The sequence below is a fragment of the Boleophthalmus pectinirostris genome, unplaced genomic scaffold, assembly GCF_026225935.1.
Source record: "Boleophthalmus pectinirostris isolate CB_2022bp ecotype Guang Dong unplaced genomic scaffold, ASM2622593v1 HiC_scaffold_2, whole genome shotgun sequence".
NCBI lineage: Eukaryota > Metazoa > Chordata > Actinopteri > Gobiiformes > Gobiidae > Boleophthalmus > Boleophthalmus pectinirostris.
Window position 1 is genome coordinate 27,784,821 of NW_026571152.1, and position 11,784 is coordinate 27,796,604.

The 11,784-nt window shown below is 38.1% G+C and overlaps 2 protein-coding genes across 7 annotated transcripts; both read left to right on the forward strand.

Moving 5' to 3' along the window:
- Window positions 1–1,005: 1,005 nt before the first annotated feature.
- On the forward strand, window positions 1,006–9,444 carry rspry1 (ring finger and SPRY domain containing 1). Of its 5 annotated transcripts, XR_008632387.1 has the most exons (16): window positions 1,109–1,581; window positions 2,006–2,589; window positions 2,854–2,906; window positions 3,119–3,231; window positions 3,617–3,743; window positions 3,840–3,898; window positions 3,981–4,047; window positions 4,139–4,270; window positions 4,358–4,473; window positions 4,550–4,693; window positions 4,778–4,889; window positions 4,992–5,094; window positions 5,169–5,321; window positions 5,441–5,545; window positions 7,682–7,996; window positions 9,029–9,444. XR_008632387.1 is itself a non-coding variant. In XM_020935085.2 (15 exons), the coding sequence occupies exons 2-15, from the start codon at window positions 2,207–2,209 to the stop codon at window positions 7,929–7,931; spliced, it is 1,917 nt and encodes a 638-aa protein (XP_020790744.2). In that variant the 5' UTR covers window positions 1,006–1,092; window positions 2,006–2,206; the 3' UTR covers window positions 7,932–8,874. The 5 variants fall into 5 exon arrangements, 4 of the variants coding, with proteins under 4 accessions (XP_020790744.2, XP_020790746.2, XP_020790745.2 ...); XM_020935085.2 differs by lacking the exons at window positions 1,109–1,581; window positions 9,029–9,444 and adding an exon at window positions 1,006–1,092 and having other exon boundaries at window positions 7,682–8,874; XM_020935087.2 differs by lacking the exons at window positions 1,109–1,581; window positions 9,029–9,444 and adding an exon at window positions 1,022–1,062 and having other exon boundaries at window positions 7,682–8,874.
- Window positions 9,445–9,501: 57 nt separating this feature from the next.
- On the forward strand, window positions 9,502–11,138 carry arl2bp (ADP-ribosylation factor-like 2 binding protein). Of its 2 annotated transcripts, none has more exons than XM_020935310.2 (7): window positions 9,502–9,659; window positions 9,874–9,940; window positions 10,034–10,095; window positions 10,169–10,275; window positions 10,429–10,514; window positions 10,602–10,698; window positions 10,776–11,138. In XM_020935310.2, exons 1-7 carry the CDS (start codon window positions 9,641–9,643, stop codon window positions 10,872–10,874), a joined length of 537 nt encoding a protein of 178 aa, XP_020790969.1. In that variant the 5' UTR covers window positions 9,502–9,640; the 3' UTR covers window positions 10,875–11,138. The 2 variants fall into 2 exon arrangements, with proteins under 2 accessions (XP_020790969.1, XP_055011238.1); XM_055155263.1 differs by having other exon boundaries at window positions 10,172–10,275.
- Window positions 11,139–11,784: the final 646 nt, after the last annotated feature.

The following is an 11,784-nucleotide window of genomic DNA, read 5'->3' on the forward strand; positions in this document are numbered from 1 at the left end:
ACAAACCAGTGCCTAGTTATGATATACTATTAATAACGGTATTTATTTTATTTATTTATTTGTGTGTTTATTTATTTATTTATTTTTAGAAAGGTTTATTTCTCATGTTTGCGGCTGCCATGGGAACAGGCTTCGTTTCAACTTGGCCAAACAGAGGAACATAAGACGGCTTTTAAATCATAAATCGTCAAAGTTGTGTTTTATCAAGAGACCATCGGGTGAGTGGATGTGAAAATTCATCATCATCATAATATTATTATTATTATTATATGGACATTTAATGGACATGTGCACTGGAGATATGTCTTGCATGGACAAATTCTCCAACCAGTCACCGCCGCCCCTACGTATTTTTCGAGATAAAACATGAAGATATATTGTTAACCTAATTTAATCATTGGGCTGAAATTGTGGCAACCATAGACAAGGTATAGCATGCCACTATAAAAATCATGTTTGTAGCAATAAGTAAATTAAGTAAATGTAACATGTAACATTTTCTCAGAATAATAAAATGTTTCTATTTAACACAGATATCGAAGGATGTCAGACTCTGAGAAGCACAAATCCCTGGTCGAAACAACTGGGACTGGAAGTCTTGTTCTGCCGGTAGTTCCCCAGTTAAAATACAAGGATCTTATGTATAAAACCACCTCGAGTGACTACGGTCGCCTTCCTCCAAGCTTTGAAACGGCCCCATGTACTTTCCACCCAAAATCTCAAAGATTCTCTGAAGAACTGGGAAGGAGTGGGATGTATTGCAACAACTCTTTTAATACATCTTTGGACCAAAGCAAAGTTTGTGATTCTCACAGTTTACAGTGCACACTTTGAATAATTAAAAGTTTTTGAGTGTTGTTATATTTTATTGCTATCAATTCTTAGATTTATTCATTCATATAAAAATCTGTTTTTTGTGATTACATTTGGATTTGTGTTTTATGATCTCACAGAATACTGTTTTCTGCATGATTGATAATTTCTAATAAATAAAATGTGTACTGTAACGCGTATTTCCTCCATTAATGAAGCTACTTGTTGCCTCTACTGGACACATCATAGGTGAGCCCACAGCAAAGCACACAGTGTAAGGTGAGAGTTTATCATAGGAAGGTCGGATTTTGAAAACTGAGTTTTCTGTAGATGTTCTCCTAATCCCATTATACTTTCTGCTGGTCATTCTGTGCGAGCCCCACTTCCCAGATCCACACCCACAGCTGATTATGGCTAACAGTTAGCACAGCGCTGACGCTACGGAACTTAGCTCTGTGCTCCTAACAATAGCTCACAGTGGTGTAGATTAGTACAATAATGTTAGCACCTTATCACTTAACATAGGTTTATGCTTCAGACGCGCACAGGGAGGACTGTCTGTTCACTTCGCCGGCATTTGAGGACCTCCCGCTGTTAGTTTCGTGCTAATAGTGTTAGCCCAGTGGTGCTTGACAGGAGTCTGCTAACTGCTAACTGCAAGCAAGTCTTGGGATTTGTTTTGCTGGAGGGCTGGTGCTATTGTGCTAGGGTGCTACCCTATTCGGACTAGTTTATGCTGAATTACCAAAGACTTGAAGAACGTTTGTCGTAAGTATGTGTACATTTGTTGTGTCGTCTCATGTTCCCCGTCTAGTTGATTATAGTGGTTATTTTTACCCAGCAAGCAAACGCTTGTGGTAATATTATGGATAGTTATCTGTTGGTGTTATGCTAACATGCTAAGTAAAACACTTGCTTGATAACATATTATAAGAACATTGAATGTGCAAATCAACTACGCTGGATTGATAACTTACAAAACATTAGTTGGCTAAGAACACTACAGACAAAATACAGTGGCTGCCATGTTCGTTTCATTTTGTTGTTGTAAAAACTTGATTTTTCAATTGCAAATGCAATATGTGATCAAGTGAAAGGGGATGAGACAACATCACGTGTGCAGCTGACTCTGTTTACTTTGGACCGAGTTTTGCTTATCTACTTTGCTTTTTTCCCTTTTTTGTTTTTTCAGGCTTGTGATTTGGGCTGGATACAAGATATCAACTATGTTTGAAACACCGTTTTAATGAAACCTTCAGCACTTCATGATCCATATAACAAGACTGCTGGCTTTTATCTTTTTATCTCTACATGACAACAACATGATTACGTATGCTGACCCCACCCAGTTGATTGGGACAAGTATCCCACCAAATCCAGCTTTCCAAATGATATGATAGTAGCTGCCTGGATTACTTTTTGTGCCTGCAGAAGCCTTGCACAGGTTCTGCTTCGCCTTTCCTCCTCTAATTCCTTCACTACTCTTTGGGGGACCCTTGCCACTACATCCATGGGAAACAGCTGTGTGTGCCGGGATGACAGTGATTTCGAGGACCACCACCATGGGTCAACCCGGGCATCTCGGGGACAATCTAGGCGTGTTGATCACGGAACCACAGTCGGCGCTGAGGTCGGAGAGGCACACAGCAGCCGGCCCAGGGATCCCGTTAGGCCTCCTCGCAGAGGGAGAGGGCCCCATGAGCCTAGACGCAAGAAGCAAAATGTGGATGGCCTAGTGCTGGACACACTGGCTGTCATCAGGACACTTGTAGACAAGTAGGCCCTAACACCGAGAACACTGGATAGGCACAATGCATTTTATTTATTTTACATGCATGTACTGTTTGTGATGATTTATTAATATTAATCATTTATTATTTCCAATTGGAGCATTGACATATCATATTATTAACACAATTGGTATTGAAAACAGATAAACCCAACTGCAATACTTTGCTGTTATGGGTTGACATGACATTGTTAAAAAATGTTTTACTAATGGTTCTACACCTAACTCGAGTTTCTTTATTGTTTTAACAGTGACCAAGAACCTCCTTACTCCATGATAACTTTGCATGAAATGGCAGAGACAGGTAAGAACTGTACATTTACAATCAATGTCTATCTGTCTCTTTATCTTTAAATCTCTAAAATGGATTGCTGACACTTTCACAAATGTCAAGCAAAGTTACTGAGTCATGCAGTAGAAAAGAAACTGAGACTTCAGACTGAGATTTTGTTACTAATTCAGATAGTAATTAAGATAGGTTCAGTTACTGAGTAAACTTTTTTTCTGTTGCCTTAGATGATGGCTGGTTGGAGGTAGTCCAGTCCCTTATTCGAGTTATCCCTCTGGATGATCCCCTGGGTCCTGCAGTTATTACACTTCTTTTGGATGAGTGTCCCTTGCCTACAAAAGTAAGTGGAACTTGTAATTGTTCGACATTTAAACTTGTTTTTACTCAAAGTTTGAGATGTAGTCACAACTGTGTGAAATCATTATGTAATGCTACAGTTACAGTAAACTGAGCTTTAGGCTTTCAGTATACACTTCCAGTCAAAAGTTTGGACGCCTTTTGTTTCTTTACTTTCATTGCTTATTTGAGCTTTGTATGATATTTTTTAAATCTGTAAATTATGTTTGTTTGGCTCTCAATAATCAGATTTCAGCAACTGATTTGGCATTTCACATTTTAATCAGTATTCACCAGACTGTTACTTTGTGATCACATAATTTGCCGAAGACATACAGAAACATGAGTCATATTGAAAGTACAAAACATTTTTTTTATTTATTGTACAGGATGCATTACAAAAACTGTCTGACATGTTGAGTCTGAGTGCAAGTGTAGCAAAACAAGATGCTTTATGCCCTGCAAAACACAGAAACACTACAGCAGTTCTCGGGTGCTTGGCTGAAAAACTGGCAGGTAATGCTGACATTTGCCCACTACTACTACTTTCAATAAATTAAATGTGTTTACCTATCTTAATAAGCTGATGGTTTTTGTGTTTTTTTCTTTAAGGTCCTGCAAGTATTGGCCTGTTGAGCCCAGGAACCCTTGAATATCTTCTAGAAAGCTTGGTACGCATAGCTGCTTTAATGGTTCAACAACCAAAGTGTAATGTACTGGGGAATGACAATTTTTTTCTTTTTTAATGTTCAGAGTTCAGAGGCTCATCCAACAGTTATGCTGTTTGCTCTCATTGCCTTGGAAAAGTTCTCTCAAACCAGTAAGTTTTATTGTACAAAAATAAGATTTGTCTTCAGAGTTTTTTCTTAATATATATATTTCTTTTTTTTCCCTAACCTCATCTTGACCAGGTGAGAATAAATTGACGGTGTCTGAGTCTTGTATCAGTAACCAGCTTGCTGTCCTTGAGTCTTGGGCAGAACACCCAGATTACCTAAAGAGACAGGTTGGATTCTGTGCCCAGTGGAGCCTCGACAACTTGTGTGAGTTCCAGTTTATGCTTTGATGTCCACATAATACACCAGCTCCATTGCTAATAGAGATATTTTTTCTTTTATAAATTTTTACAGTTCTAAAAGATGGACGGCAGTTCACATATGAAAAAGTAAATCTCACAAATATCAATGCCATGCTCAACAGTAATGATGTCAGCGAGTACCTTAAGATCTCCCCCACTGGATTAGAAGTAAAAAATATGGTGTAATTTTATAAGAATATGTCTTTTGAACATGTGCCTGTTTAACATATTTTACCTCCTATAGGCACGATGTGATGCCTCATCTTTTGAGAGTGTCCGCTGTACGTTCTGTGTAGATTCAGGCATTTGGTACTACGAAGTAACAGTCATTACATCAGGAGTCATGCAGATAGGATGGGCTACTAAGGACAGCAAGTTCCTCAACCATGTATGAACCTTTATTATTTACTAACTATTGAGGCATCAATGTTTCCTCTTTGTAATAACTCAAGTATGATCAAATGTACTGCAGGAGGGCTATGGAATCGGAGATGATGAATATTCATGTGCGTATGATGGCTGCAGGCAGCTCATCTGGTATAACGCTCGCAGTAAACCTCATTCTCATCCTTGCTGGAAAGAAGGCAAGCTTCTTCAAACATGTAGTTCATGGTTCAAATGGAGATTACTTTATTGATATGTAAAACTGTAAATTAGACTAAATCCATCTCATTTGTGATTTTTAGGAGATGCTATTGGCTTCCTGTTGGACCTTAGCAAAAAGCAAATGATTTTCTACTTGAATGGACATCAGCTTCCTCCAGAAAAACAGGTGTTTTCATCTGCAACGTAAGTTAACAGTACAGCTTAACATTGTGTTCTTTTAATTGAATGGCTTTTGCTAAATAGCTTTTTTGTGACAGGTCTGGGTTCTTTGCAGCAGCGAGCTTTATGTCATACCAACAGTGTGAATTTAATTTTGGGGCCAAACCTTTCCGCCATCCTCCATCAGTCAAGTTCAGCACCTTTAATGATTTTGCCTCTTTGCTGCCCAGTGAAAAGATTATTTTGCCCAGGTATAGCTTGTGGTTGAATATAAAGCCATAGTGTTAATAATCTATAATAAGTACAGTATGTTTCTGCTATTTCATGTGGGGGTTTTCATTTTTAATTTATTTTCATTTCTTGTTTGCAGACACAGGCGCCTAGCATTATTAAAGCAAGTTAGCATTCGAGATAATTGCTGCACGCTGTGTTGTGATGTGATGGCTGACACAGAACTGCGACCATGTGGACATGGGTAAGCTTGAAACAGCATTAAAGGGCCCATATTACACTATATTCTGATCTGTTATAATGTTGTATTCTCAACAAAAACATACATGGAGTTGTGATTTGTTTCATTCACACATGTTTAGCACACACATCTTGCATATTTAAGATTAGTTTTTTTTTGTCAAACGGAAAACCTCTGTTACCTATATACAGGTAGTATATACAGCTCTGGAAAAAATTAAGAGACCACTGCATTTTTTTCTGAAATCAGCATCTCTACATGTATGACAGCCATTCCATTTCAGCGTTTGTTGAATTCCAACACAGGCACACCTCATTTTGCCTACTGAGGTACTGATTAGGTGATCACCTGAACCAAATCGTATTTAAGGAGGAAAAGTAAAAACCACTGCTGTGTTCATCACTATCCTTTTGCACTAGGATCAGCTGGATGGCAAAAACAGTGCTAGTAGTACCTCAAAAATAATTGGAATCAAGTAATAACTGTTGACCATGCCAAAAGAGTTGAAAAGAATAGTTTTGAGTGAGGAAAAGAAAGGTTAAATTCTGGCTTTACTGGCAGAGGGATACAGTGAGCGTCAGGTTGCTTCCATCCTTAAAATTTCGGAGACAGCGGTTCATAAAAACAAGGTCAAGCAGCAGACACGGGGGACAGCAAAGCCACAGACTGGCAGGGGGCGGAAATGACTCGCTACTGACCGGGATGACCGTCAACTCATTCGAATGTCACTCAGAAACCGTAGGATGACATCAAGTGACCTAGAACAAGAATGGCAAATGGCACAGCAAGAACGGTTCAAAACACGCTCCTTGGGGCAGGACTCAAGTCGTGTAAAGCTAGAAAAAAGCCCTTCATCAATGAGAAGCAAAGAAGAGCCAGGCTGAGGTTTACAAAAGACCATAAGGATTGGACCGTCGAGGACTGGAGTAAGGTCATCTTCACCAATGAGTCAAATTTTCAGCTTTGCCCAACACCTGGTCGTCTAATGGTTAGACGAAGAACTGGAGAGGCATACAAGCCACAGTGTCTTGCACCTACTGTGAAATTTGGCGGAGGATCAGTGATGATCTGGGGGCGCATCAGCAAGGCTGGAATTGGGCAGATTTTGTCTTTGCAAAGGTCGCAGGAATCAGGCCACATACAAAGTTATCTTAGAAGAAAACTTGCTTCCTTCTGCTCTGACAATGTTCCCCAACTCTGAGGATTGTTTTTTCCAGCAGGATAATGCTTCATGCCACACAGCTAGGTCAGTCAAGGTCTGGATGAAGGACCACCAGATCAAGACCTTGTCATGGCAAGCCCAATCTCCAGACCTGAACCCCAATGAAAACCTCTGGAATGTGATCAAGAGGAAGATGGATGGTCACAAGCCAACAAACAAAGCTGGGCTACTTGAATTCTTGCACCAGGAGTGAAATAAACTCACCCAAAAACAATGTGAAAGACTGGTGGAGAGTATACCAAGATGTATGACAGCGGTGTTTAAAAATCAGGGCAAATATTGATATCTACACTCTTCCTAAGTTAAAACATTAGTATTGTGTTGTTTTAAAATGAATATGATCTTCTTTTCTTCGCATTATTTGAGGTCTGAAGACATTACATCTTTTTTGTTATTTTGACCATTTGTCATTTTCTGCAAATAAATGCTCTAAATGACAATTTTTTTTTTTTTGGAATTTGGGAAAAATGTTGTCAGTAGTTTATAGAATGAAACAAATTTTAAAATTTTACTCAAACACATGTAAGCATAAGTAGTAAATTCTGAGAAACTGATAATTTTGCAGTGGTCTCTTATTTTTTTCCAGAGCTGTATGTATGAAAGTATGAAAGTATGAAATCATCATATCAATCAAATCACATCAAATAAAAAGGTTGTTATTAACTTGAAAACTACCACTACGGTATATAACATCCCGCACACTCAGCATTTTGAGCTTTTGAGATGTAGACAAACTAAAAATGCAGTGTTGCTCAAACATCTGTGAATGAAACAAAAGAACACCGTGTTTTTGATGCGGTAACAACATTCTAACATGAGCTCACAAGGTTAAATTTGGCGTAAAATAAGACCTTTAGCAATTTGCCATATGTCATGAGAAATGCAACTAATAATAGTCTGTTGTGTTTTGTCAACAGTGGTATGTGTATGGAGTGTGCCTTACAGTTAGAGACGTGCCCCTTATGCCGCCAGGACATCCAGACCCGTGTCAGACTGATCACATGTGTCCTGACACTCCTCTCATCTTGCCTTCATCAAGGAGAGACACAAAACTTGCAAACTCCTCTGATCTCCACATGCCCAACTAGGCTGGGCTGGATGCCACAATGTTGTGATGCTGGAGTTCCCAGAGATGTCTGCACAGGGGTCAAAAGAGGAATAGCATGAGATGAGAAGAGGGCAACCAAAACTCATTCATCTCCTGTTTTTGTCCTTCTGACGCTCTACAGAAGGTACCTGGCCTTTGTTTGTAAGGACTCTGAAAAATGAGGAAGTGAAAGTTGAACATCTTTCTTCATCTACAGAGAAATGGCAGTCCTTTATCACATCTTGGATAATATTTCTTTGTGCTTTCAATCAAGGCTGCTTCTTTTTATGCCACACAAGAATGGGCTGGTAAAAAGCCTTTCATGCAGTATTAAACACAAGGTACAGAGATGGTGTTCCACATTAACGTTTTGTGGTGTCCATATTCAGATTTATGATGTTCTGAGGTAGCGGTTCCATATGTTGTACCACCTCCTAGTCATCAGTGACTGTAATTGTAAGCACTACTATATCACCCTTTTACCTGACCAAATTAGCTGTAACTTTTATATGTGAGTTTGATGCCCACTAAAAGTGGCAGAATGTTAAACATGGGCGATATATTTCTTGATAATAATTTTACTCTTCTGTTTACATAGGCAAAGAAGTAGGTAATTACTTCTCAATCTAATTCATAGTAGAAAATTAGAAACTTGAATTCACAATCTCCTATTTAAAGACAGACTTCTCACGTGCTTATTTTTTTAATGGATGCATCTTTAACCAAGAAAAATGCATACCTTTTTGAAACCACACAATTTGACTGTTTTATCAAAGCTTCAATCCAAGCAAATAGTGCATTCTGTTTTGGCCATAGGTCAGACCAGCCAGGAAAAAAAATGTCTTAAGCTTTGTTTGTGATGAACACTCTGCATTTTTGTTTGAGTGGCTACTTTGAATCCTCATGATGTGATTTAACTTTATTTTATAAGAAATTATGGTAACTGCTTTCTTAAAATATGTTGTTGATTTAACAGTGATGTTTCAGGTTTTGTTTAAATTAAATGTGAAATGTTAAAGTGAACCATGTTGTATCTCATTTAGTAGCAAAAATGGTAAAAGAGGAATTGATCAAAACAAATCCAGTGAAGTATAGACATGTGGGACCAAATTAATATTTAAGGATAGCCATCATGTTATTTTACATTTATCTATGTGGATGTGTTCTTCTTTTTCAGCCTTTGGGATACTCAAGAGAAAAATCTTAAATGAGTGCGACAGTGTGAACAAGATAATGATAATTGACTTAATTCACCCTAATTCAAACCCATTAATCTCTGAACAGATCAACAGTATGTCTTAAAGAGCTTATACTACAATTAAAGGAATGCATGAACTGGATCAGTGTAAGCTCACATATAACTAAATATATTACAATTATCCCTGCTTAAGATAAACTGCATCTTTTTGTGAAAATCTCAGTATTCTGACTTCTAGGCCTAGACTTGGAGCACTTGCGGTTGAGATGAACTGTCTTGGAATATAGATCAGTATCATGAGGAGAAGTATTTACATCTGCAGATAATTGTACTAATTATTTTCCAAAGATGTGGTTTACTTGATTGTGACATTTGTAATAAATTTGTTCACGTGAGATTGCTCAACAGTGTGATGATTGTCTCAGATGTGCTCAGTAGGAACCATGTATACGCCCCTGTGTTTCACTCGGATTATTTATACCGAAGGTTACAGTTTCCTTGGTAACCGATGTTGCGTTCGTTTTTTTGATTCGTTGTTGTTCGTACTATTGTGGTTGACACCATTAACGTTACGTGGCTATATTTGACAATATGGACATCAAAGAACGAAGTAAGTTACCAGATAATCTAAAAGTTAATGTAAATAAGCGTCAATGACTGAACAAATTCTACTGAGCACCATTTCCGTGACTTGGCTAGCTTGTCATGTCGCTAACTAACGCGGCCACTTAGCACGTCCTGGACAATAACTTTATTTTAATGCATGTATTTTGCAAAAAGGTGTATAGGTATTAATGTATTAAATTAATAATTATATTTTTCAGATATGCGTTGCACAGCGGACAATGTTGAAATGATTGACATGGACGAGGAGAGCTTTGCCATTTCGAGGTGGCATTTCATATAATTTATTTGGATTTGTCGGTTATCTCCTTGTAATGTAACTTACTGATATATTTGTTTATTTTAACCTTACGTCTGTAGTTCATCTGCAGCCGAATCTGCTTTTGATGTCGTGGTTGGTTGCATAGAGGACATTATTGTGGGTAAGACTTGTTACCACCATTTTTTCTCAAGATATTTCATTTGGTTAACAGTTATTTTTCTCTGTTTTTTTAGAAGATGAGTTTCAGCAGCTTCAACATAGCTTCATGGAAAAATATTACACAGAGTTTGATGATTCAGATGAAAATAAACTCACATATACACAGATATTCAATGATTATGTAAGTTGGACGTGTAAGAATATATCAATATATATATATATATATATATATATATATATATATATATATATATATATATATATATGTGCTGTTGCATTTCACTTGCTCCAGTGTGGCTGCAACATAATATTCTATGAATGTTTGTTTTTATAGGTCGATCTGTTGGAGAAACACCTGGAACAGCAGCTTACAGAGAGAATCCCAGACTTTAACATGAATACCTTCATTCAACTTCTAATGTACAGTCTATCTAATGTAATCCTTATATAAACCAAAACTGATTTGTTCACCTCAGCATTTCTTTTTTATGTATGTTTGTTTTGTAGGCAACACAAAGAGGAGGTTCCGGTCGACATCTTTGACATGTTACTCACATTTACTGACTTTATGGCCTTCAAGGAAATGTTTCTTGAATACAAAGCTGTAAGAAAGTAACATATTGGTCAATGTGGGGTATTAGGAGGTTATTAATTACTAATGCTGATTGTGTGTTTTAATAGGAGAAGGAAGGCAGAGTTTTGGATCCGAGCCAAGATCTCATGGTAACACCTCTGTTGTCCTCCCATACAAAACACTTAAGCTCCAGTAAATCCCAGTGACACTTTACACAGATCTGCCCTATAGTAATGCCTTGTAAAGAACCTAAAGGTGCTGAATTGGACCCCCAACGTTTTGTCCTTGAGGAAAGTCCCTTAGTCCTTTCTGTGCTATTAGTGTATGGGTAATATGATTGTTTTGCAACACCTGATCTTGCTTTTTACAGGTATCAGTCAAAATGTGATAGTTAATACAGAATAACATGTATTATAATTGTTTTCTTTATTAAACTGAAGTATTTAAAATGGGTGAGAACAAGCCCATGATATTGGTTTTCTGTTTATAAATGTAGTTAATACGATTAACTGAGATTCAGGAGCAGGACCACGCCTCAGCCGCCCTCTCCTCTCACCAGCGAACCACAACTCACCTCGACCACGCCTCCAATTTCCCAGAAGCCTATATGTAGCAGCCTTTCCCATCATCCCAGTTTGTCTCGGCTAACTCGACCCCACCCTCCCATCCCCTATTTTGTCTTTCAGTCATAAGACCCCTACAAGGGGGGTCCCGTTCCGGCTGGGCCAATTGTAGATTGAGACGGAGCCCCCACCCATAGTCTCAACCCAGCCATCTTTGCCTTGCTTCGTACATTATCAATAAACTTCTTCGCTCTATGTCGTCGTTGGCGTGGTCCTAGCTAGTGAAATGTATATATGTGGCACACTAGAATGGATGCCGAGAGAAGTAAATATTTCTTTCTGTATGTCAGTGTGGTGTAAGCGTTTGCAACATGACAAATCTCAAATTTTTTTGTTCATTTTGTTACTACACATTGCCTATAAGTGGTCAGTAAGCTTACTGAGCATTAAATAGAAAAGCAGAGACAGAATATAACAACATATAGGCACCACGGGGTTCTATAGAAATTTGTTATAGCCCAAGTTGTCTGATAATGTACATATATTTGTAATG